Source organism: Caenorhabditis elegans, chromosome V, assembly GCF_000002985.6.
Source record: "Caenorhabditis elegans chromosome V".
Lineage (NCBI taxonomy): Eukaryota > Metazoa > Nematoda > Chromadorea > Rhabditida > Rhabditidae > Caenorhabditis > Caenorhabditis elegans.
The window spans coordinates 1,994,725-2,018,281 of record NC_003283.11 but is presented as its reverse complement, the minus strand read 5'-3'; the positions used below and the strand labels follow the sequence as shown (position 1 = coordinate 2,018,281).

The window sequence follows — 23,557 nt, the reverse complement described above, 5'->3', positions numbered from 1 at the left end:
GAGATAATTTTTGACACTTCCAACTTTTTTGAAAACCAATTTGTGGTATGCGCGGCGAATTTTAAAATTTACCGAGATCGGCAAATTCGGAAAATGCACTTTTTTAAATTTCGCGGTGCTCGGCAAATTCAGCAATTTGGTTTTTAAATTACATTTTAAAATTAGGAAAGTTTTCATATAAAGTTAAAAAAAAAGTAAGTTTAAAAAAAACACGAAAATGAAATAAAATATACGAATCGAAAAATGTTTCAAAAAAGTGCGAAAAAGCAATTAATCAAGTTTAAAAATGACCGAGAGGAAGTGTTGCTTCCTTCCCTCCTTTGAGCATTTTGTGCATTTTCATGTATGTTTGTGCTCATCAAAGTTGCTCAGCCTCCCCCCATCGAACTGACAACTCTTGGCGTTTCCGTCTATCTTTGGGGATTTCAGAGAAAGTCTCGTTTTTTTTGTTGCTTTCACTGTTTTCATGGGAATATGTATTCGAAATTTAGCTTTGCCTCTACACCGATAACTCATTCGACGGGTGTTTTTTGCTATTTTTGTGTAAAAAACACCTTGGAGGGTCGAAAGTCAGGCGGAAAGAAAATAGGAAATTAAAAACAAGGAAAAAACTGTTAAATTAAAAAAGTTCTAGGTACCATTCAAGAAAACTAAATCCTTCAATTTTTGACTGAGTCCAGGTGAATTAATTAAAATTTGGACATTAGTAAATTATAAAATGAAAAATTAATAATGTATTTCTTGCCAGAGTTCTTTTCAAAAATTTTAATTTATCTCGCAGAAGGTTTTTTTGAAACAATTACAACCCGAATTTTACGCCAAATTGTTCTGAAACAAATAGCATTTTAATTATCTCCCAAATTTATGCACATAAAAATGTTAAATATATTTTTAAAAATTATTGAATTTTGCTTCAAAATTCATGCTATTTGGCAGAGCGATATTCCTACATTTTTAAGATAAAAAATATTCAAATTTTAGCAAAAATCTAGAAAAATTAAGTTAAACTGTTAAAAAATATATAAATTTTGAACGCTCCCTAATTTATTAAAAAATAAAGTTTTCTGAAAAAATCCTATCACAAAATACAAAAAACATCAATGTTCACCAAATCGCATCACTCATCCCATTAGAATAAAATGACGGAAAAAAAATATGTAGATGTAGAGCACATTAAACCGCAAATAATCGGAAAATGAGCATAACCGGAACTTCTATTTCTGGTCTGAATAGGATGTATTCTAACTTGGAATAAGGAAAAGAAAACCGAAATTTCTTTTCAGAAGCTGGGTTTTTTAGAATCAAATAGCCCGTTTCAATGAAAAATTATAAATAAAAATTTTAAAAAATTATCTTCCTGAAAAAATCCAGATCTGTCAACTTGAATAGGTTTTATATACAATTTCGGAAGGCATATAATTCTTGATTACTGTAAAATTTGAAACCAAACTCAATGAATACATCAAGCATTGTGCCCGCCAGACTATCTTGAAGGCAGGCAGGCGTAGGTCTTTTTGAAGGCAGGCATCATTTTGCCTATTATTCTTAATCACTATTAAATTTAAAACCAGGCTCAATTAATACATCAAACATTAATCACCATACACCCTTTCCAAAAAACAACATCAGGTAAGACTAAATCCTCTAAAACCCCATGAAAATATGCAACAAATGATGTCATTTTGTTTTATTGCTACTAAATTCGGATATATAAAAAGGTTATATGAACTATTCAAAGCCAAATATTTCAAGTTTCTGAACTCTTAAATAAAATGTTGCTAAACTCCTTGCTATACACCACTGTTATTTTCGCGCTAGTTTGGGGATATCCTGGGCATCACACCGACCATCTTGAAGGTAAAATTTTAAATTTCTAATATTTTAAACTTGAACAATTTCCATTTTTAGGATTAGGAAATAACTATTTCTAAGCCTAAAAAGGGAAAGTGGGCATCCGGTTTTATTAAAATGGAAGTTTAATTAATTTTAAAAAATGAGGGGAAATAATACACAAGTACAAACACTTTTAATTGTAAGCCACGAATTTTTTCAGGCTGCCCTCTAAACTTGACCCATCTTCATGAGAACATGACTATGGAACATCCACCCAGAAATGAAACTAGAACTCGCCGTGGCCTGGACAATGATATCGAAAATGCTGGAGAATCTGCAGTGAATAGTGTTGAAAACGCCGGAAAAAGTGCTTGGGAGACCGCTGGCGAGTTAGGAGATTCTGGTAGGTTTTAACTGAAAAATCAAACAGTAAAATGGTATAATTGCAGGCGTGCACACAGTTGAAAATGCTGGAGCTTCTGTGAAAAATGGCGCTGAGAACTTATTCCACGAAGTTGAAGCCGCGATCTGATTACCAATTTTTGTAAATAAATTTATTAATTTTGTTTTGATGCGAATTTGGTTTAAATGTCACAATAAAAATAATCATTTTAATTCTAAATCATTTTTGAAAAGAATTCAAAAAAGTACCCAACTTTCAAAAAAGTAAAAAATCGAGTTTTCATTCTACTTTTACAATGTGCCTACACTAATACAATATCGTCATATAAATCCCAATTCATTATCTAATCTAAAAACAAAAACCCAAATTTCCTAGAACTACAGTAATCCTACACTTTTCCTACCGCGCAACTACAGTACTCCAAAAGTACCTAAAAAATTCCTCCAATTTTTTGAAAATTTTATATATGAAATTTGCTTCACATTGTTTAGAATATTTTCTTGAATGTTGGCAACTAGGTTTTATGAAAACTTGAATATCGGACTAAAAAGAAAAAAAAGTACATTTGAACTTTGAGCCAACATGCATAGACAAATACTACAGCTTAATTCTCCTCAATATTTTAAAAATCACATTTTTATCTAAACAAATGTACTAGCACAAAAGTCCGCATTCTGCGATATTTCTAAATTTTTAAGTAGAAAAATATTTAAATTTTAGCAAGAATCTAGTAAAATCTAATTGTTTATACCCGAACTTCACGAACCTAGCTGTAAAAAAGTACAAATTTTAAATGTTCTCATTATTTTAAAAATTAATTTTGTAGACATAAACACATCCTAGAACAAAAGTCAAAAAGATCAATGTTCTTCAAATCGCATCACTCATCCCATTAGAATAAAATGACAGAAAAAGAAAAAAAAAAGAGATCACATTAAACCGCAAATAAGCGGAAAATGAGCATACTTGGAACTTCTACATATTTCTGGTCTGAATGGGCTGTACTCTAGCTGGAAATGGAGAAAAAAACTTTATGTTTGCTGTAGAAACTGTAAAACAATTTGGGGTCCAGAAAGAATTTTTAAAAAGTTTCTAGAAAAATTCTGCAATACCAAAAGTGAGAAACCGAACTCGGGTAAAAAATGTTTCTACTAATTTATCAAGTTGTGAGTTTTAAAAATTGAAAAAAAAATTCCGGAATAAAACTTTTAAACAAACAATTTTGACTCACTATTAAAGTGAGCCCTTATAAAGCAATTTTGATCCGTTAAACCAGTTCTCAGACAACGAATAACTCCGGCTAATGGATTTGATTTGTGACGTTGAAATATTTGTATATCTGGAATTTAACGTTAAAGTATGAAAAGTTGTTATTTTTTTGAGAAAATTAAGGGAGCAAATTGGGGTTTGTTAATTATTTGGGAGGGATTTGTGAGCATTTAAATTTAGAACTCGGATATAAAACCTTTTCAAATTGCGTTTTTTTTTCAAGTTTTTTACAAAATGATTTGAAGAAACTGCGGAAAAAACAATGTAGTTTCCAAAAAATGCCAAAAAAAAACCCAGAGCCGGAATTAGTTTACGAACAAAATTTGCAGTCGGTAGTTAAATTCGTGTACGTAACGTATAATCGTTCAAAAAAGTAACACCACGGGTTTGAATTTTTGTAGTTATACCGTAAAATTGCTGTGCTTGACGATCCGTAGTTTGTAGCTTTGTAGATGCGTAGTCATTGAGATTTAAAGTCCATTGTATTTGGGATCACCTGCCACTATAACAGGTATTGCAGCCGGTTTTTGAGAACCTTATGGATGTTTGTGTGAATAGGTACTACATACTATGTCATGTACAGATAATATAAATTTGAAAACACAATATTTAAACAAATTCAGAAGCTGGAAATCACACAGAGTCTAGTACTATAACTTTAGAGTATTTCTACTTACAACAATAATGCCGTAATAATGAAATTTGCGGTAGGGCCCATATTTGGAAAGTTACACCAAAAATTAGTCATCATTAACCTTTTAATACAATAACAACATATGTTATTATTAATCCATCTAAATCCCACAAAAACACATCTTAAAATGATGTAGTTTTGTTTCATTGTTGCCGAATTCAGATCTATAAAAAGCTGTTCGGAACGTTCCAAAAAATAATTCGAAATTTCTAAATTTCAATTATGAATATTCTAATAAATTCCTTGCTATTTACCATTGCTATTTTAGCGGTGGTATGGGGATATCCTGGCCAACAAGCGGACCATGTTGAAGGTAATGTTTTTTTTTGATTAGGACAAAAATGCCCTAATCTTCTGTAAAATTTTAACTAATGAAAACATGCCCTAGATTTGACCAAGAACAGAAATGAACCAAGAGCCCGTCGTGACTTGGGTACAGAGACTGTTCGTGCTGACGGATCTGCAGCTTATAATGCTGAAAACGCCGGTGGCAAAGCGTGGGAACCTGCTATCCAGATAGGACAACCTGGTATTATAATTATAAGAAAAGTTGAGTCATCAACAAAAATTGAAAGCTTTCAGGCGTGAATGCAGTTGAAAATGCCGGAACTGCTGTTAGAAATGGAGCTGAGAATGCAGACCGCGGCGTGGAGACAACAGTCTGATTATCGATTGTTTTGTACATACATTTATTGATTTTATTTCATTACCAAACAATAAAAGTGATTACTTCAATGTCTAGAAAAGAGTTACAGTCCCAAGTACTTTTTCGCAATATCCACAGCTTGCTCATCTGTCGATATTGGCAGTTTGGACACCTCGCTGAGCAGTGTTGAGTAGAGTTCGGTGGAGCTGGAAAATGTCTATTTTTTGAAACTAAAAATATATAATACTAAAACTCACAAATATCTCTCAGCAAAACTATTCACAGTGGTCACAATCAATTTTCCAATGTTTTCCGGACGACATGCCAGCTCGACGGCAGCGACCACATTTGCTCCAGATGAGATTTCACCGAGAATCGCTTCCTCGTCGGCGAGCCGGCGAGCCATCTTCATAGCATCTTCAGACTTGACACGCAGGACTTCTGTGAAGAGGGAGCGATCCACGTTCCCTGGTATGAGACCAGCACCAATTCCTACAATTGAATTTAATGAAGGAAATAATCTAAAAATAATCCAGTGACAGTAAGAAATGAAGGCGACTCATACAGTACCCCCTCACAACTACTACAGTATACTTTCAAAGAAAATAAAACCATATTTTCTAAATTTATATAAAAGGAAACCTTTTTATAATAAAGAACGACAAAAACCAGAGGAGGCTGTTAATAGACTTCACGGCAGCCGCCGCGATAGGGTTTCCGGCGGTTGTCGTGACAACAGTAAGCCTACAAAGATTAAAATAATTTTTTTTCTAAAGCTATGACAATTCTACAGTACTCATACATTGCCCCTTCAGTATTCACTCAAAACACAAAACCAAAAAGTTTCAGTACTTCTAACATATTCCTACAGTACCCCTAGAGTACACCGACAATATTCATCCAACGCCCACTACCTTCAAACGACAAATACATGTTTTTCTGAGACTATAGTAATCCTACAGTACCCCTACAGTACTCCGACAAAATTGCAACAGTTCTACAACAGTACCTTGACTATATCCTCTAATCAACTATCTCCAATTCAATATTTTTCTACAAAAAAAACCCCCTGAAACGTACCATGAATCTTATGTGGACCTCTCGGGAATCCACTCAGCACCGAGCTCTCGAATGGCTCCACAGGGTACACTCCAATATTTTGCTTTTGAGCACGAAGATATCTTCCGACTCCGGTAACCGTCCCACCTGAGCCGACTCCAAAACACACCATATCCACTTTCCCTTGAGTTTGCTTCCAAATTTCTGGGCCTGTGGTACGGTAGTGCGCGGCTGGATTGGATGGGTTTGAGAACTGATCGAGGCAATATGCATCTGTGAAGCCAGAGAGTAAAATTCTGAAAATTTTTTTGTATGAAAGCTCTCATACCGAATTTTTTAGAATTGTCAAAATTTGAGGAAATTTTGGTTTTTTTTCCAAGTTTTGATGTGTGAACTTCAACAATGTTGGAACACAATTTTTTGCTTAAATTGTAGAAAGTTGTTTTATTCTTGGCGAACTTTCAAAATTAAATTTTCAATTTACTTGACACTATGATATTTGGCTTTTCAGATTCATAGAAATAAATGTAGACACCTTTAAGTGACGGAGAACCGGACCTTGTGATAAGGAATCTAATATAATTCCTACCGATAATGCCTAACGAAACCTAACTTTTATGGGGGGGGGGGGGGGGGGGGTATTTTTGTTAGCCGTTAGAGCGTGGTTGATATCAAAATATTAATCTTGCTTGCGTCGTAATTTCCGTACAATAGAAGTGAAATTTTTTACATTTTTTTCTGATTTTGAAAATTTCTGAAAAAAAGTCCCTACATACCGAAAAATATGGTGAATGAATGCATCAATGCACTTATCTCTGATAAAGGTGAAAACAAGTACATGCAAAGTTGATCTATGCTATAATTTCATTCAAACGGTATTTTGATAAATTTCAGTCGGGATGGGTAGGATACACTTGAAAAATTTCACTAGATGGGGGAGATTGATGGGGGTAGAATAAAATAATATGACAAGTGGGAAAGAAAATCCAGAGAAAAATGAAAAGTTATTAGGTGTCGAGTTCAAATTCTTCGTCGAGTCCAAAGAGAGTGCGAATGTCTGAGTTGGTGAGCTTGTTCATTCCACGAGTTGCCGATCCTTCCAACACTGAAGCTGCCAACGCGAGCTTCTTCTCCTGGAGGCTCATGACGCGTTGCTCAATGGTTTCCTTCACGATGAGTCTGCAAATTTTTTTGTGAAATTTCAAAATAAAAATAAACAGTAAAAATGTTTTTAGAAATTTCTAGCAATTCAAGAAATAAAATAGATTGTATGAGCGAAACTTTGAACTTCAAAAGATATTACCGATGAATATGGACTTCCTTCTTCTGTCCCATTCGATAAATGCGATCACACGCCTGCTGCTCTAGTGCAGGATTCCAGTGCAAATCGACCATAATCAGATGATTCCCGCCAATCAAATTGAGCCCCACACCTCCGGCCGTCAATGAGAGGAGCATATCCTGGGCTCCGCCCTTTTCTTGGTTGAAGCTGTCTACTCGTTCTTGCCGATCTTTTATGGCTACCTCTCCGGTGATAGATGTGTACCCGTGGCCTCCTTCTTGAATGTCTTTGCACGAGACGCAGAACAGAAGTCCATTGGGAGACAATGACACTGAAAATATCGACTTTTTGGTATTGATAGGGTTTCAGGGTTTCACTCACACTTTCTCCTTGCTCTTCATAACATCGCCAACAATTTCGAGCGGTTTGGCCATCTTGCAACTGATGAAATCGGGTTCGAAGATTTGCGTAGGCAATTGTTTCGGCTCATCATCATCCTCGCTATCGGCTGGCATTGTCACTTCCATACGGTTCCTGATATCTTCTATATCTGTATCCTCATCACTGCCTCCGTTAATCTCGAATGCTTCCAATTTCATGTCCAGTTTGGTGATATGGAAGTGCACACACGCTTGGCGAAGGCGCATGAGCAGCACCAAAACATACACTCCACAATTCGTGTTATCCGTCAAGTCCCGTGTCCGAATGAGAACGGATTTGCGTATTTATCATCATATCCTCTTTGTTGTCGGTTGATTTCTGAGTCTCCAAAGATTTCCTCGACAAGCTTACGAGCTGCTTCCATCATCATTGCAAATCCTTTAGCTTCCTGACCGACCATCTCCAACTTGTGGATCACAATATTCTTCTCCATCAAGTGGACTATTTTCTTTCGTCTCATATTATTGTGAATCGGTGTGCCCGAGAGACACCAGCGTGAAAATGCTGAGATCTTGCAGGCTGCCTCTGAGCATTGGGCGTTTCGATTTTTGATGATATGCGCCTCGTCGAGGATCACATAAGACCAAGCGATGCGAGCAAGTGGAGAGGAGTTTTTGTCAGCTTTGGGACAGACACGGGGCCGAAGCTTGCTGCAGGGATTGTGCTCGTCTTCTGGAAAAAATAATTAAATTTCAGTGAAAATTTTTTTTAGATAATATAGCTTCAAAAATGCTGCTCTGCAATTCGAAAACAGGTTTTAAATTAGGCGGGCTCAGAATTCTCACCCAAATCATAATCCAACTCGATGTGCTTCTTAAGATCTTTCGGATTAATGTGTCTCCTGTTTCCATGGTATACTAGAACAGAAAGTAGATCTTGTTTAAGTCTTCTAGCAATTTCAGCTTCCCAGTGATGAACCAAAGATTCCGGTGCAATCTGATGGATACAATTCTGTTTCCTTCGCAGCTTTCCACTTCTCCTTGCCCACTGCATCGTCTCCCGCATCTTTCCGTGTTTTTCTCGCCGCCTTCTGATGCACAATCAATGAAATCATTGATAGGGTCTTGCCAAGACCCATATCACCACCGAGAATTCCACCGGAATGTGGTTGACTCTCTCGCCAAAGGAGCCAGCAAAGTCCTGCTTTCTGATGGGGCATGAGATCGACAAGGAAGCCGTCGGGCGTCTCCGTGAGGTCGGTTTCAGCTGGGATCGTGTGAGTTGCGCTGAAAAATGCTTGTGTTTATTGATAGTTAATATATATTATTTCAATTTTCACAAGTCTTTCGCTCGTTGATCGCGGGCTCAATTTTTTCTTACAATTAGAAATGAATTAAAAAGTTTACGAACTCGGCAAGCTGTTGCGTCAGTTTGTTAAAAGTCTCATTGATTTTGAGCTTTTTCTTCTCCGTCATCGGCCCGCGAATCGGTTTAGTCCAGCTGTTCGTCAGCATCGCAGCGAAATCCTGCGGGATTGGCACGACCACGTTTTTTGGCTGTGATGGCGGTGAAATGGCCGTTGCCACGATCTCATCTTCCACCATTTGTTCAGTGATCGTACGATCCATGTTCTCGAGTCTTCGCCGCTTTGTCATCGGAGACACCGGTTGGTTTTCCAGAGTCATCGGACTTCTTGATTGACCGATAATTTCCGATGAGACGGTGCGACGAATTTCCTGAAAAGCAATCATTTTATTGCGAAATTCTATTTATTTCATTCAAATTCAAACAAACCTTGGAATATTCGTTTTTTGATGGGTCCGAGACGTTCATCGCAATTTGTATAGTGGGCAACCGTCCACCTTGCAAAACTTATTGAAGAATAAATCTTTTCTGAGAATTGGAGAGAAAAACTACGTGTCACGGGAATCGAAAATATCTGTTTTCAAACACGTGGTTTTCTGTCATGTTGTAAAAAACGTGAAAAATTCACAGAATTCTATAATTTGTAGAACTACACGTTTTCGACAATTTTTCCTGAATTGGTTACACGGAGCGGCGTTTGGAACGTGGCCGAGGAAATTTCTACAGTAGTCCCATTTGGCTGACTAGTCGCGACTGAATATTCAACGCGAAGAAGTTTTGTACACTATTGCGTACTTTGCGTACGCGCATTTAATTTGACGACAATTCGTCAATTATCCCACGAGCTCGATCGAGCTTTTTCGAACGAATATCGAGAAATATCCATTTATTTTTCAAATATTTGATATAGAATATCAATTTAAAATATAAAAAAGAAGAAAATTAACATTTATCATGGTTATTCATAGAAAATATGGTAATTTCTCATAATTTGATAAATTTAATCGAAAAAATTGCTGAACACGGATTTTCACCATCCATAAACACAATTTCGACTCAATTTCCATCGTAATCCTTTCAAATATTGCAGTTTCCGGAAATTTTGATGTTCTGGTAGAAAAGTTGAATGATTTTTTCGAAGTTTAGAGATCGGAAAAAGTGTAAAATTTATTTCTCAAACTTAAAAAAAACAATGTGAACACGATTTAAAAATTATCTGGTTTTTGACGAGCTCCAAATAATCGTTCCTTGATCCAACTTTGTCGATGAAGTTTTCCACATGTGCTTTCCAAGTTTCTGAATAATTTCAGTAGCTGAAAATATGTTCAATATTGATAATATTTCTTAAAATCTAAAAAAAAAATCAAAAACAGGCTGAAAAATGCTGAAACAAAACACCCAAAAACGAAAAAAATAACGATGAATGACAACTTTTACGTGAATGATTAAATGCGAATTTAATTTTGGAACATGTTTTTTTTGAATTTTTGTTGAAAAATCCACACCGTGCAGCATAATTAATCTTAAATAACAATTAAACAGAAAAATATTCATTATATTATCATAAATATTTTATTTCATTCGAATAAATCACCCCACCCATATGTACTTTTATTCTGGATAGATAAGACAGTATCATTTTAGAAAAGAATGCTCTGTGCAATCATTGCAGTCACTTGATAAGGATCAAAGTTTGACGACGGACGACGATCCTCCAAATATCCCATTCTCTCTGCAGCCACCTGTCTCGGAATACGGATTGAGCATCCACGATTGGAGACTCCCCAGGAGAATTTGTCAGCCGAGCTTGTCTCATGACGTCCTGTCTAACGTGGTCTTCTCCACCATGCTGATCGTACACCTTCATCGCCTCCAAATGTGTCCGTTTGAGTCCTGCCATGGCGGCTTCAATCGCAGCGATTCCACCTGGAGCACGCATTTCGGCGGTGGAGAAGTTGGTGTGGCATCCGGCTCCGGTCCATTCTCCCATGGTGACCTTTGGTTTGGGATGTTCCCTTACCCTTTTGTTTTTTTTAAACAATTTTTTTTCGAATATTAAAAAGAATGCATGATCTGATTGCTACAAAATAAGTTGTTAGTAGGTATATAAATTTTCTGGGCCCTATTACTAAACAGATTTTTTCGCAAATAATTTTAGTCCATCTCGCACGGGCACCTTCTGACGGATTCCTAGTCAGGATGTCCCATAGCATTTGGACGGTCGACTTTTCAACTTTTTGCTCTTTTGTTCTCAATTTTGAAATGTGAGTATAAAATTGTAGATACAGAAGTTTTTTGGTATGTTGCATCAGAGACTCTTCGTGCCGGAGAATCTGCAGCGAATACTGCAGAAAACGCCGGTAGCAGTGCGTGGGAACCTGCGAGTAAAATAGGACAACTTGGTACTAATTATACAACAGTTGAGCCATCAACAAAAAATGAAAGCTTTCAGGCGTGAATGCAGTTAAAAAATGCAGGAACTGCTGTTAGAAATGGAGCTGAGAATGCATACCGAGGCGTGGAGACAACAGCCTGATTATCGATTTTTTGTACATAAATTTATTGGTTTTATTTCATTACCAAACAATAAAAGTGATCACTTCAATGTCTAGAAAAGAGTTACAGTCCCAAGTACTTTTTCGCAATTTCCACAGCTTGCTCATCTGTCGATATTGGCAGTTTGGACACCTCGCTGAGCAGTGTTGAGTAGAGTTCGGTGGAGCTGGAAAATGTCTATTTTTTGAAACTAAAAATATATAATACTAAAACTCACAAATATCTCTCAGCAAAACTATTCACAGTGGTCACAATCAATTTTCCAATGTTTTCCGGACGACGTGCCAGTTCGACGGCAGCGACCACATTCGCTCCAGATGAGATTCCACCGAGAATCGCTTCCTCGTCGGCGAGCCGGCGAGCCATTTTCATAGCATCTTCAGATTTGACACGAAAGACTTCAGTGAAGAGGGAGCGATCCACGTTCCCGGGAATCAATCCGGCGCCGATTCCTACAATTGGATTTAATGTAGGAAATACTCTAAAAATAATCCAGGGACTGTAAGAAATGAAGGCGACTCCTACAGTACCCCTAAAGAACTACTACAGTATACTTTCAAAGGAAATAAAACCATATTTTCTAAAACTACAGTAAGCCTACAAAGATTAAAATAATTTTTTTTCTAAAGCTATGACAATTCTACAGTACTCATACATTGCCCCTACAGTATTCACTCAAAAGACAAAACCAAAAAGTTTCAGCCCTTCTAACATATTCCTACAGTACCCCTAGAGTACACCGACAATATTCATCCACTAACACCAACGTACCCCTACAGTACTCCGGCAGAATTACTACAGTTCTAGAACAGTACCCTGACTATATTCTCCAATCAACTACCTCCAATTTAATATTTTTCTAGAAAAACAAAAAACCCCTTAAACATACCATGAATCTTATGTGGACCTCTCGGGAATCCACTCAGCACCGAGCTCTCGAATGGCTCCACAGGGTACACTCCAATATTTTGCTTTTGAGCACGAAGATATCTTCCGACTCCGGTAACCGTCCCACCTGAGCCGACTCCGAAGCAAACCATATCCACTTTCCCTTGAGTTTGCTTCCAAATTTCTGGACCCGTGGTACGGTAGTGAGCGGCTGGATTGGAGGGGTTTGAGAACTGATCGAGGCAATATGCATCGGGAAGTTTGCTGACGAGCATCTCGATTTTCTTCACAATCCCTGGATGACCTTCGGCAGGATCCGAAAGAATCACTTCGGCTCCGTAGGCTCGGAGCATGGCCCGACGCTCGATGCTCATGGCGGTGGTCATCACCAAAATCACTTTGTATCTGAATAAGATGTGTGAATATTCATGCCTGCCTGCCTGGTTATGCCTGCCTGCCTTACCTAGTCAGGTGACTTTAAAGGCAGGCATGCAGGCATATTTTAAAATCTGTCCAGCTGATTTCTTACCCCCGAATTCTTCCAATATGAGCCAATGCGATCCCCAAGTTTCCGCTGGTACCCTCCACGAGAACCGTCTTCCCCGGAACAATTTTCCCGGCTTTCTCAGCGTCGTCCACCATCGTTTTAGCGATACGGTCCTTCACTGAGCACGATGGATTCAGATATTCGATTTTGACGGCTGAAAAGAAAAAATAAATAAATTTGTGGAATTTTGAAATTTCCCTACCAATTCTGGCATCCAATCCCTTGGTGATATTTCTCAAAAGTACCAGCGGAGTGTTTCCAACGGTATCTCCACTATCATGAACCATCAATTCGCGTGACATTTTCTGAAAAGTACAGGGATGCTTTGCCTTGGAATAAAATTAAAAATACCTTTAGTTTTACTTTGCAATGAATCCGAAGAATGAACTTATTATTACAGAAATTGAGAAATAATTAGAAACTAAACAAATCGTGTAACTTTTTTGCACGTGGAGCATTTTCATAGATACATACGTGTACAATTTATTATTATTATTTTGCGTAAAGTACATACATTTTTCACGTGTATCTTTTTTTTGTTTATAGAAGAAGGTTTTCAAGTACACGGTAAGGCGTCTTTGGTAGGTAGGCACGTGTCCGCCAACATGTTGCCTTTTTTTAAATTCTGTCGTTGAGTGAAAAGCTTGGGGCTTGCACACTTGACATCCTTGATCACGTACTGTCTGGCTATGAGATTTAACCATCTAGAAGGAAGGCTGGCGTAGGCCACAGGTTGGCAGGCGTTGGTCTCTTTGCAGGCAAGTAGGCAGGTGTAGGTCACCTTGAAGGCAGGTAGGCAGGCGATGACCACCTGGAAGGCAGGTAGGCAAGCATAGGTAAAGAGCGACAAAATCACATAAGGGTCTACACCGTAGTACGGCATTTGTTCCAAGCTCTTTCTTATCTCTTGCCATCACAAAACACAAGTTTTATATCGAGACTTGAACTTTATAGAATAGATAAAAGCACATTAAATACGTTTCCTACGCTCGTAGCTTCCTATAAAAGCCTAAAAAGTGATCATTTGTTAACTTTTCTCAGTTGACTTCAAATGCTACTTCAACTATTTCTTTCTCTTTTTCTTGCTTCTTATGCAAAAAGTGCGTGTTTTGACGGTCGAGATAAGGAAATCAAAGGGTTATGCTTCACGTTCGTGCCCCAACAGATGACATTCAATGATGCTCGTAATTGGTGTCATCATCAGAATCCAGTCACTTCTTCTTTTTTGGCATATGTTCCTGATCAGTATACCAGCAATTTTTTGGCCTGTGAGTTGGTAATATTATTGGAGTTGCAATGAAGTTAAATGATAAAATGAGCCTTACTCGAAGTTTTAACCTTCAAAAAAAGACTGCCAAAGTAGTCATAATAGTATTTGGACAAATGTTGATGTGATTATTGGAACACGGGGTTCTGTCCTTCTTCATTGCATTATTCGCGCTCCATTGACAATCGCCCGTCGGACAACGCGTGGGAAAGTCGTGTACTCCACACGAACAAATACATTTAGTTTTAAAACTAAAATCGAGCCGCGACGCGACACGCTATGCGCCGTAAATCTACGCCAGATATGGCCGAGCTAAAATGACCTAGTTCTGCACCTGAGAAAGTTGACCACTACATGTGTACATTTTGTAATTTAAAGAATTTAAAGATGATGCTCGAACGGCTTTTGAAACAAAGAACGGAAATTTTTGGATTGGGCTAAGCCGAAACAGGTCTTCAAGTCCATTTGTTTGGGATAACGGGCGTCCAGTGACCTACACAAACCTCGGCACTCAACTCGGTCAAAATAATTTGGCTCAAAGTGTGGTGAACACAAAATGGAATGCATTTGGAGAGAACGACAAGAACTTCTTTGTGTGCAGTTATGATCCTGCTGCTCCACCAACTTTTTCACCTCCAGTTATTACTTCGACTCGAGAACCTAGAACAGGTAAGTCAAAAAAAAAAACTATTTTTGGATTTATCAACTTTAAAACCAATGGCCGATATTCAAAATTTTCGGCGAGCGGCGAATTTGGCGAATTTTCAGAGAATTTCCGGCATTCTAGATTTTGCTGCTAGTTTCTTTTAAGTCTGAATAATTGTTTCAACAGCAAAAACAGTGGATAATTTTTAAAGCAAAAAAAAAGAACCCCTTATTTGTCAGCTCACTAAATTTAAATTTCCAAGCATGCCTGTTCAGAAGACAGTTTCTGCAAACGAACCGACCGAGTGACACTACTTTTTGCATTTTCAAATGATTTCAATTCGCAAACTGTGAGACAATCGTGGGACAGAAAAACTTTGAACTTGGCCCAGTATTCCGGATACGCAATTGCAAGATTTGATGTTCGTGTGGCAGAAAGCATTGCTTATTTCACGGATTATAGGTAGTCATATTTATCAAAAAAATGTTTCATCCTAAAATTTAGAAGCGCCACGGCATATTTGCACTCTCATCTTCCTGATCCAAGATTGGGATTCGGCGACAAAACGACAGGGAGTGATTCTCTGCAAGTTATTGAGGTATTTTACAGAAGCTTCACCAAACAATATACTTTACCACGTTCAAGAAATTCTACAACAATAACGATATTCCCACTTGCGGATCGATTATCTTGATCCTTTCTAAACGTCATCCGAATAATGCGGACATCTCAAAAACAGTATCACTTGTGAGACAACATCATGGAATAATTCATGCGGTTTGTTCAGTTGCACCGTCAGGCGGAACCCAATCAAAAGCGATGTATAATTTAACATCCAAAACGAATGGAGTGTGTAATATTGGAGAAGACGGGGACTTTGATGAAGTGGGTAGTGATATAATATTGATATTTTACGTTCAAATCAAATACTAAAATAAGTTGCTAACTTTTTGGCTTTGCCAAAATAATTGGGCTCTGCTCCGGAAATAGTTCCAGTAGCTGACATCAAGCGGGTCAGTTTTTGATAAGAATTTCTGAGTGACCCACAACTTAAAACCTTCCTTTTTCTCATGAAACAGAGTTTGATTCAAAAATGACAAAATCGGCAAACCGGAAACTGCCGAAAACTTTTGGTAAATTGTGGTTTTGTACATTTTTTTTAGGAAAGCTCAGAATTTCAATTTTAATCGGCAAAGTTGTACGCATCTCATGAATGTTTCCCTGTAACGGCAAATAGACATATTGCCGGAAATTAAAAATTCCGGCAAAACGTCAAACAGGCATTTTGCCGATTTGAAGAATGGTAATTGGTAATTTTCGCCCACCCTTGGCTTATTCTCGTCTGACTTATGACGTTTTTCTGAATCTGATTTCTTGCATTATGAGAAAATTTTGTCAATTCTGACTCTCGTAATCTATCTTTAATTTTTTGTATAATTTCTGACTCATTCAACTTTGTTTCACGAAACCACCAAGTTTAACAATGTGTGGGTTATTTGAAAATTCTAGTAAAAAAAAAGAATGTCAGCTGCTGTAACTTTTTTCCGGAATGCGACTCCATTTTTGATACAGTATACAGTACACATATAAGACAAATGGGAACTTTTATGCGCTGCGCTGTAAAGTGGCAAATATTCAAAAAATACTTCCCCACCTTTCGTGTTCAGTGGAGCTCCGGTCAGATTTGATTTTTCCAGCTAATGGATTATATTCCTATTTATGATGCTCCGTATCCAATTTACTGTGCCAACCCGGTTCTCTCCGGTCAAAACATAACGGAGCTGCCACAAATGAACATTCCGTTTTCAAATGAATATTGGGTGGCTTTAACAATTCAAGATCACGGTAGGTTCTTGTTCTTTTACTTTGTATTACAGTGTTTAATCTTTCAGCTCCCATTGATTCCATTCGGTCACTTCATTTTTTCATAACAAAAACAAACGACAAGTACAGCATCATTGACTGGCAGGTTTACCCGGCGGTAATCGATATGACGTTCATATGTATTTCATTAATATCATAAGATTTAGAGTTTTAATGGAATTCTTACCGGTAATGGGTTTACTTTAAGCCCGGTGACTTACAGTATGGAACTACAATATGACTACACAAATGAAGCTGAAGAAGCCACTCAATTCAGAGTGTACAGTATAAGGTAGTGCTTGAAAAATCCGTTTATCGGATTAAATTGTAATGAAAATAAATTTTGAAAATTTTTTTCAATTGTGACTAATCTCCTCGTTTGAATTACCGCGATTTTCTCTCTCAAATGCCGGTATTCTGATTGAAACATAAGTTATTTTGAAGAAGACCTTCTAAATAGCCTCTATAAAAAATTTAGCGGCAAAGGAGCACTTTAAGCTGCAAAAAAAGTCGCTCTGAAATTGCTGTCAGAGCATTTTTCACAACGTATGAGCCCCGTAAAACTGCTCCAAATGTGGAGTTTTGCAACTTTTAATGATTTCTAGGATATTAAGGAGCCGGCTAACAATCGGAAATTATTTTTGAAATTTTTGATTTTTATGAAAAATCTGAAATTTTTTCACCCGAAAAAGAGATTTTGCAGATTTTTTTGCAAAAAAAAAACATTTTGAAAAGCTTCCAGAATACTATTCTATTTTGAAGTAGTCTAAAAATCATGAAAATTATCATTTCGAGCAGATTTACGGGCCTCTAAAGTATTGAAAAAAAATGAACTGGCAGCAATTTCAGATCGACTTTTTTTCTAGTTCAAAGTGCTCCTCTGCCGTTAAAATTTTTGTAGGGGCCTATTAAGAAGGTCTTCTGTCAAATGACATAGATTTCATCCATAATAAGACCAATCAAAAAAAATATTGGAAATACAATTACTGTTATTTCAGTCCTCCTCAAGATTGGCTTCCATACTGTGATTAAATCCGGCATTTCAACCTTGGCTGATTGGACTAGTTGACTCCGATTTGAACAAATTCCAATAAAAATTATTTTCTCTCGACATTATTTTATGCTGCATTTAGTACTGCTCGTCAAAATAAAATTTAATTTTTGCAAACTTTCAACAAAAAATCAGAAAAAAATGGCGAGTTTCAGCCAGAAAAAAATCGGAAAAAAGGCCGCGGCCGAGCGAAAACCTAGCCCATGTGTTGTACTCCTCTCGGAGAAACACGTGGTATCGGGCTATTTCATTTCTGCTTGATCTACATAGATCTACGAGAATTGCGGGAATCTAGACGCAGGCTTCTCAACTGATTTTGTATGGTTAAGAACGTGTTTTTTTGAAGAAAAATTTTCCACATTTTTTTGTCGATCAAACCGCCGTGGGACAGCCTCAACGTTTGTGGGTTTTTAAAAGTATTTTTTCTTTAATCCAGTTCCACGGAAAAAAAGTCACAAAATCGCACACCGTATCCCTGCGTTTTCTCCAAGATCTCCCTCTCATGTTTTGTCATCACAAAAAACATGTTTTAAATCGAGACTTGAACTTTGTAGACTATAAAAAATCACATTAAATATGTTCCCTACGCTCATAGTTTTTCATATAAAAGGTCTAAAAAGATAGCATTTGTGACCAATTTTTTGTTGATGATAGGGTTGTTAACACGTGATCATTGAACGAAATGATATTTACTTTTTTTTCGCCATTTCGGTTCTTTTCGTGTTGTTTGCCCAAGAATGTTCTTAACTTTTTGTCTGAGAAGTTATTTCAGATGTTTTGAGCAGGAATTTTTCTTTTAAAAAATAATTGTTTCTTTAAACTAGACAAAAACAAGACTGATAAGAATTTTAATTTCAATATTTGATTTTTGATCTTTGTCAATTCAATGAATTTGAAACGTTTTTTTTAAATGTTTTTTCAAAATTGTTTTTAAAATCTATTGTTTCTAGAAAATGTCACTGCATCGAATCGTCGAAGCCCAACGCGCCTATTTTAACACCGGAGCCACAAAACCAGCAGAGTTTAGAAAGGAGCAGCTCCTTCAATTGAAAAAGCTGATCGAAGAGAATAGAGCGGCTTTGACTGAGGTTGTCTGGAAGGATTTGAGAAGAGTAAGTCACTTTTATCTAATAAAAACTGTTCCAAATTTTTTTGCGAAATTGTAACGGTAGCGTAGGTATATACGAAACTGGCAAAATCTGATCTAAAAATGAATTTCAGCGCCATGAAGTCACTGAGCCCATGGAGCTTGGCGGAAGCCTCGAGGAAATTGCCTACTACCTAAAAAACCTTGACGATTGGATGAAGCCAACATATGTTGAGCCAACTGTTGCAACTCTCCCTACTGATAAACCCTACATTGTCAAGGATCCAAAAGGAGTCGTACTTGTAATTTCGCCATGGAACTACCCAGTATCCATGGTTCTATTGCCCATGATTCCATCAATTGCCGCTGGAAATACCATTGTGATCAAGCCATCTGAGTTGTCTGAAAATACTGCGATTCTGTTCGAAAAGCTTATTCCAAAATATTTCGATCCAAAGTATGTTACAATTGTCAATGGAGGAATTCCGGAAACCACTGAACTTCTGAAAGAACGATTTGATCATATTATCTACACAGGATGTCCACCGGTTGCTAAAATTATTATGGCTGCTGCAGCAAAACATTTGACCCCGGTTACTTTGGAGCTCGGAGGAAAATGGTAAGCTGAAATTTTAGTCAAAGTTTGGAAAATTTTATTCAAAAATTTTCTGTTTCAGCCCTGTCGTGGTCGAAGATGACGCGGACATTGAGATCTCCGCGCAGAGAATCGCCAGAGGCAAGTGGTTGAATTGTGGGCAGACCTGTCTCGCGCCGGATTACATTTTGGTTAGCAGTGCCACAAAACCAAAGGTTTGTTACTTTTTCTCGTCGGCATCAGGTTTTCATTGATATGATAAGAGATGAACCAAATGATAAATAAATAAATATACCACCCAAGTTGATAAGAATCACAAACCATAATGTGCCTATAACCCATTAAAGGTAAGCATTAAAGGTAATAAAAGTAGCGCGAGTAGGGAAAGTGTAAAAAACTACTCCAAAAGTGCCAAAATGTCCAATTATCATAATAAAACTTTTCAAAATGTTTTTGAAAATTTTTATTTACTGTCAAAAAGTGACAATTACTAAGTTTTTGCCGCTCATTATTTTGGAAGTCGACCAAAAAAATTTTTTTAAATGAAATCTTGGCGCCAATGTATGAAAATTGAGCTGAATTAAATTTATTTAACTTGATATTAATAAATGTAGATTTTTTCATTTAAAATGGGTAAACTTTTATTTCAACTTCCTTGATGAATTTTCAATGAAGCCATAAATTCCTGTTGAACGACAAAAATATTTTACTACCAAATTAAATAGAAATAGACAAGAAATATTGTGTTAGTTGACCATTTTTCATAATCCAAAAAAATGAAAAAAATTTACAAAACTTACAAGATACATAGAAAATATTAGCAGAACATATCGAAAATGTTCTCCCCATTGTTATTAAAGGTGGAGCAGCGCCAGTGGGGATTGTGTCTGAATACACTTTTAATGATCTAAAACGGCCGAATATCATAATAAAACACTCCAAAAAACTTTAGAATTTCCATAATTTCCTGACAAAATTTTGGAAAAATGCCAAAATTTTGAAAAATATTAGCTTTTAAGGAAATCCAAAGCATGTCGAATATTTCGTCCCCAACAATGTTTTAATACAAATAATTAAAACAAAATTACAGTATAAACACTCATAGGAAAAACTTTTTTTTGGTCGACTTCCAAAATTATGAGTGGCAAAAACTGAGTGATTGCCAATTTTTGACAGAAAATAACAAATTTTCAATATTCAGTCATTTTGGAACCATAGAAATAGTTTTTAACACTTAAGTGCACTTGTAATTTTTTGCCATTTTTTTTGGCTTATGAAAAATGGGCAACTGACCAAATATTTCTCATCCATTTCTAATTGATTTTGTAGTCAAATTTTTTTGTAATTTAACAGGAATTTATTACTTTATTGAAAATTCATCAAGGAAGCAATTGGATTGATGTAAATTTATTTAACTTGATATCAATAAAATTAGCTAAAGTACAAGTACAAAGCTTAAAAAGTGGAGTTCTGAAATCTCGAATTTTTTTTCAAATGACTCCAAATTTGCCCCTGAATCCGGATATCTATGTAAAAAATTTCAAAAAAATTTTCCTAATTTTATATGTGAGCTTGAATCGCGATTTTCATTTCCGTCTCAATGAGATTTTCCAAATGCGCGCCGAAATAAATTATCATTGGAGCGCATTTGCCTCATTTAATTTTCTCTATATATTTCTACATTTTTCAAATTTTTGGAAATAATAATATGTATATGGAAAAAATCGAATGAGGCAAACGTGCTTCAATGATCATTTATTTCGGCGCGCATTTGAAAAATCTCATGGGGGGACGCAAATGAAAATTGCGATTTTAAGCTCAAATATATAATTAGGAAAATTTTGTTTGCATTTTTTCCTTTACAATTAGATATTCGGATTCAGGGGCAAATTTGGAGTCTTTTGAAAATATTTCCCAGATTTCGGTACTCCACCTTTAAAGTTAAAAAAAAAATCTGAACCTTTTTGCATTTCTAGATGATCCAATTTGACTTGTTCTTTCTGCCTTTAATTAATTTAAATTACTTTTATATAATTTTCAGTTCGTCGCTGCGATCCAAAAATGCTTAAAAGAGTTCTACGGCGGAAATGCCAAGGAGAGCAAAGACTACTCCAGAGTCATCAATCAGAGACATTTTGAGTGAGTTTTTTTTCTTTAATTCCTCCAAAAATCAATCAATTCAATTTTCTAGCCGCATATCCGCACTTCTGGATGAATCGAAGGGAGTCGTGCTTGCTGGAAATGAAGAATCCCGTGATCGCTCGGATCGTTTCATTCCACCAACAGTCCTTGACGTCGAAAAAACAGATCCATTTATGCATGATGAAATTTTTGGGCCAGTTCTGCCAATTATCACTGTCAAAAACCTCTGCGAATCCATTGATTTTATAAATAAAGGCGAGAAACCATTGGCTGCCTACATTTTCACCAAGGATGAAGCCAAAGTTCAGAGATTCCTAAATGAAACTACAAGTGGTGGTGTAACTGTTAATGACGTCATTATGCATGTTGCTGGTAAGCTCTCTAGTGAAAAATAAAGTATAAAAATAACTCTGACTTTCAGTTATAACCCTGCCATTCGGAGGAGTCGGAGTATCCGGAATGGGACGGTACCGTGGAAAGTTCGGATTCGACACCTTCACCCATGAGAAATCGGTCCTTCAAAGAGTTTTTGCTTAAAAGTTTAGTGATGTATGAATAATTCAAATTTTATAAGACTTAGATGCAAATAAAGCGTATTGTTAACTTTTTTCAGTAGGCGAACGTCTCGCTAGGCAATTTTTTGTTGTTGATTTTTTTCTCAGATTTTAAAAAGCATTTTGAAATTGCAAAATTTAGCAAAATTCCAATTAGAAGGAAATCTTTATTTTTAAAATTTTATATTTGAGTTCCTACGCAAAATTTCCGACTTTTTCCGTGAAGAAAACATGGTCACCTGCACAAAAATTTGCTGAAACTCCAAAATTAGCTCAATTGATCAAATAACTGTATTTTAAGTCTCTTTTATTTCGAGGAAAAATGACTGTTTGACAAACCAGATATCAATGGAAATGTACATTAAAAAAAACAAATAAGATTAGCCAAAAAGCTTGTCTATTCATTTGCACGGAACATGAAAAATACTCTACATAGCCACTTTTATTTGATTGAAAAAATCATAAAAAATGTAGAAACCATCTATAATTTTTTACAGTCATTTTCCTGTATATTGATACTTTTTCCGGTAATTTTTTGCAAAAAAAACCCGCAGGCGCTACTCCACTTTAAAGTTTTGTAAATTTTGAATATGAAATTAACAAGGGAAGTCGAAAAACTGAACCCCGGACTTTGACATGCCATAGTATTTTTTTGATAAAAGAGTGAAAAAAATGATCTCTCCAAAAAATTTAGCTGCCACGGTCCAGGTTTAGCAAAGTTATGACGTTTTGAAAGTGCAGAAAAAAAATCACTCAGCAAATCACTCACAGCAAAAAAAACTCGAATTTTCAAAAAAAAATTGTTTTCTAAAAATTGATAAAAACTATTGCAACTTATCCAAAAATGTGAAAAACATATATTATGCACATTTTTTCTTCCCACGGACAAAAAACCACATTGCTTGATCTACATATCTTGAGCAAAATTCCAAAAAGTACTTTTCCTTGTATTAGGTCAGTCAATAAGTTTTGTCGTTTTTTCTCATCTTTGATTTTTTCTTAGATATTTTTTTGTGATTATATAGAAGACTGTTAGTAATGATAAGCCCAACAATATCAGCCATATCGGACTACTCCCAGGTATTTTAAATCTCAGAACTGTGATGACGAAAAAAAAATTTTTTTTTCGATTTTTTTTATTTTTTGGCGAAATGAAAAACTTTTTATGCCCTGATGTATTAGACAGTTAGTTGAATAAAAATCTGCAGTTAACGCCGCATGCGTAGCTTTTTGGTGGCGCTACACTCATTAAAATGACCAAAAATGCTTGCAAAAATGATTTTTTTTAACTTTTAGTGGCGGTAACTTCAGAAACGTGAATGATACCAAAAAATAATCAATTGTAAAATTATTTTGCATATCAAGAGCTACATTTTATCAGTTTACTACTTTTTTCTATCTTCACCCGCTGCTAAGTTACAGTCAGTTG

At 36.3% G+C, this 23,557-nt stretch overlaps 6 protein-coding genes and 2 pseudogenes across 8 annotated transcripts; 4 read left to right on the top strand and 4 right to left on the bottom strand.

Moving 5' to 3' along the window:
* The first annotated feature begins 1,753 nt into the window (after positions 1 to 1,753).
* On the top strand, positions 1,754 to 2,446 carry F59A7.2 (Late embryogenesis abundant protein D-29-like). The gene is made up of 3 exons (NM_071149.6): positions 1,754 to 1,857; positions 2,054 to 2,236; positions 2,283 to 2,446. The coding sequence occupies exons 1-3, from the start codon at positions 1,773 to 1,775 to the stop codon at positions 2,363 to 2,365; spliced, it is 351 nt and encodes a 116-aa protein (NP_503550.1). The 5' UTR covers positions 1,754 to 1,772; the 3' UTR covers positions 2,366 to 2,446.
* Positions 2,447 to 4,357: 1,911 nt separating this feature from the next.
* F59A7.11 (putative secreted effector) lies at positions 4,358 to 4,930 on the top strand. Its single transcript, NM_001038402.2, has 3 exons — positions 4,358 to 4,512; positions 4,588 to 4,728; positions 4,782 to 4,930. Exons 1-3 carry the CDS (start codon positions 4,422 to 4,424, stop codon positions 4,862 to 4,864), a joined length of 315 nt encoding a protein of 104 aa, NP_001033491.1. The 5' UTR covers positions 4,358 to 4,421; the 3' UTR covers positions 4,865 to 4,930.
* On the bottom strand, positions 4,884 to 6,205 carry F59A7.7 (Tryptophan synthase beta chain-like PALP domain-containing protein). Its single transcript, NM_071148.3, has 3 exons — positions 5,926 to 6,205; positions 5,103 to 5,337; positions 4,884 to 5,051 (listed from the first exon to the last, which is right to left on the bottom strand). The coding sequence occupies exons 1-3, from the start codon at positions 6,074 to 6,076 to the stop codon at positions 4,949 to 4,951; spliced, it is 489 nt and encodes a 162-aa protein (NP_503549.1). The 5' UTR covers positions 6,077 to 6,205; the 3' UTR covers positions 4,884 to 4,948.
* Positions 6,206 to 6,661: 456 nt separating this feature from the next.
* F59A7.8 lies at positions 6,662 to 9,673 on the bottom strand (annotated as a pseudogene). The gene is made up of 6 exons: positions 9,362 to 9,673; positions 8,978 to 9,303; positions 8,413 to 8,853; positions 7,568 to 8,299; positions 7,208 to 7,517; positions 6,662 to 7,083 (listed from the first exon to the last, which is right to left on the bottom strand). Coding segments are annotated over exons 1-6 (2,543 nt in total).
* Positions 9,674 to 10,572: 899 nt separating this feature from the next.
* On the bottom strand, positions 10,573 to 10,922 carry F59A7.10 (annotated as a pseudogene). The gene is made up of 2 exons: positions 10,764 to 10,922; positions 10,573 to 10,743 (listed from the first exon to the last, which is right to left on the bottom strand). Coding segments are annotated over exons 1-2 (330 nt in total).
* Positions 10,923 to 11,476: 554 nt separating this feature from the next.
* cysl-4 (Cysteine synthase) lies at positions 11,477 to 13,323 on the bottom strand. Its single transcript, NM_071146.2, has 6 exons — positions 13,275 to 13,323; positions 13,126 to 13,228; positions 12,906 to 13,077; positions 12,378 to 12,781; positions 11,706 to 11,940; positions 11,477 to 11,654 (listed from the first exon to the last, which is right to left on the bottom strand). The coding sequence occupies exons 2-6, from the start codon at positions 13,223 to 13,225 to the stop codon at positions 11,552 to 11,554; spliced, it is 1,014 nt and encodes a 337-aa protein (NP_503547.1). The 5' UTR covers positions 13,226 to 13,228; positions 13,275 to 13,323; the 3' UTR covers positions 11,477 to 11,551.
* A 629-nt stretch (positions 13,324 to 13,952) lies between these two features.
* On the top strand, positions 13,953 to 17,864 carry clec-206 (C-type lectin domain-containing protein). The gene is made up of 9 exons (NM_071145.6): positions 13,953 to 14,191; positions 14,578 to 14,859; positions 15,112 to 15,298; positions 15,341 to 15,434; positions 15,482 to 15,721; positions 16,534 to 16,681; positions 16,729 to 16,817; positions 16,867 to 16,991; positions 17,698 to 17,864. The coding sequence occupies exons 1-9, from the start codon at positions 13,975 to 13,977 to the stop codon at positions 17,729 to 17,731; spliced, it is 1,416 nt and encodes a 471-aa protein (NP_503546.3). The 5' UTR covers positions 13,953 to 13,974; the 3' UTR covers positions 17,732 to 17,864.
* An 836-nt stretch (positions 17,865 to 18,700) lies between these two features.
* On the top strand, positions 18,701 to 22,182 carry alh-5 (Aldehyde dehydrogenase). The gene is made up of 6 exons (NM_071144.8): positions 18,701 to 18,862; positions 18,972 to 19,456; positions 19,515 to 19,647; positions 21,474 to 21,571; positions 21,624 to 21,946; positions 21,996 to 22,182. Exons 1-6 carry the CDS (start codon positions 18,704 to 18,706, stop codon positions 22,109 to 22,111), a joined length of 1,314 nt encoding a protein of 437 aa, NP_503545.1. The 5' UTR covers positions 18,701 to 18,703; the 3' UTR covers positions 22,112 to 22,182.
* The last annotated feature ends 1,375 nt before the right edge of the window (positions 22,183 to 23,557 follow it).

Coding starts and splice junctions, on each gene's coding strand:
- F59A7.2 (NM_071149.6), top strand. CDS start 1,773: ATGTTGCTAAACTCCTTGCTATACACCACTGTTATTTTCGCGCTAGTT. Junction 1,858..2,053: donor TCACACCGACCATCTTGAAG/GTAAAATTTTAA, acceptor GAATTTTTTCAG/GCTGCCCTCTAAACTTGACC. Junction 2,237..2,282: donor TGGCGAGTTAGGAGATTCTG/GTAGGTTTTAAC, acceptor GTATAATTGCAG/GCGTGCACACAGTTGAAAAT.
- F59A7.11 (NM_001038402.2), top strand. CDS start 4,422: ATGAATATTCTAATAAATTCCTTGCTATTTACCATTGCTATTTTAGCG. Junction 4,513..4,587: donor ACAAGCGGACCATGTTGAAG/GTAATGTTTTTT, acceptor AACATGCCCTAG/ATTTGACCAAGAACAGAAAT. Junction 4,729..4,781: donor TATCCAGATAGGACAACCTG/GTATTATAATTA, acceptor GAAAGCTTTCAG/GCGTGAATGCAGTTGAAAAT.
- F59A7.7 (NM_071148.3), bottom strand. CDS start 6,076: ATGGTGTGTTTTGGAGTCGGCTCAGGTGGGACGGTTACCGGAGTCGGA. Junction 5,338..5,925: donor AGGTCCACATAAGATTCATG/GTACGTTTCAGG, acceptor ATTCAATTGTAG/GAATTGGTGCTGGTCTCATA. Junction 5,052..5,102: donor AGTTTTGCTGAGAGATATTT/GTGAGTTTTAGT, acceptor GACATTTTCCAG/CTCCACCGAACTCTACTCAA.
- cysl-4 (NM_071146.2), bottom strand. CDS start 13,225: ATGTCACGCGAATTGATGGTTCATGATAGTGGAGATACCGTTGGAAAC. Junction 12,782..12,905: donor CATATTGGAAGAATTCGGGG/GTAAGAAATCAG, acceptor CATCTTATTCAG/ATACAAAGTGATTTTGGTGA. Junction 11,655..11,705: donor AGTTTTGCTGAGAGATATTT/GTGAGTTTTAGT, acceptor GACATTTTCCAG/CTCCACCGAACTCTACTCAA.
- clec-206 (NM_071145.6), top strand. CDS start 13,975: ATGCTACTTCAACTATTTCTTTCTCTTTTTCTTGCTTCTTATGCAAAA. Junction 14,192..14,577: donor TACCAGCAATTTTTTGGCCT/GTGAGTTGGTAA, acceptor AAGAATTTAAAG/ATGATGCTCGAACGGCTTTT. Junction 14,860..15,111: donor GACTCGAGAACCTAGAACAG/GTAAGTCAAAAA, acceptor ATGCCTGTTCAG/AAGACAGTTTCTGCAAACGA.
- alh-5 (NM_071144.8), top strand. CDS start 18,704: ATGTCACTGCATCGAATCGTCGAAGCCCAACGCGCCTATTTTAACACC. Junction 19,648..21,473: donor GCAGTGCCACAAAACCAAAG/GTTTGTTACTTT, acceptor TATAATTTTCAG/TTCGTCGCTGCGATCCAAAA. Junction 21,572..21,623: donor ATCAATCAGAGACATTTTGA/GTGAGTTTTTTT, acceptor TCAATTTTCTAG/CCGCATATCCGCACTTCTGG.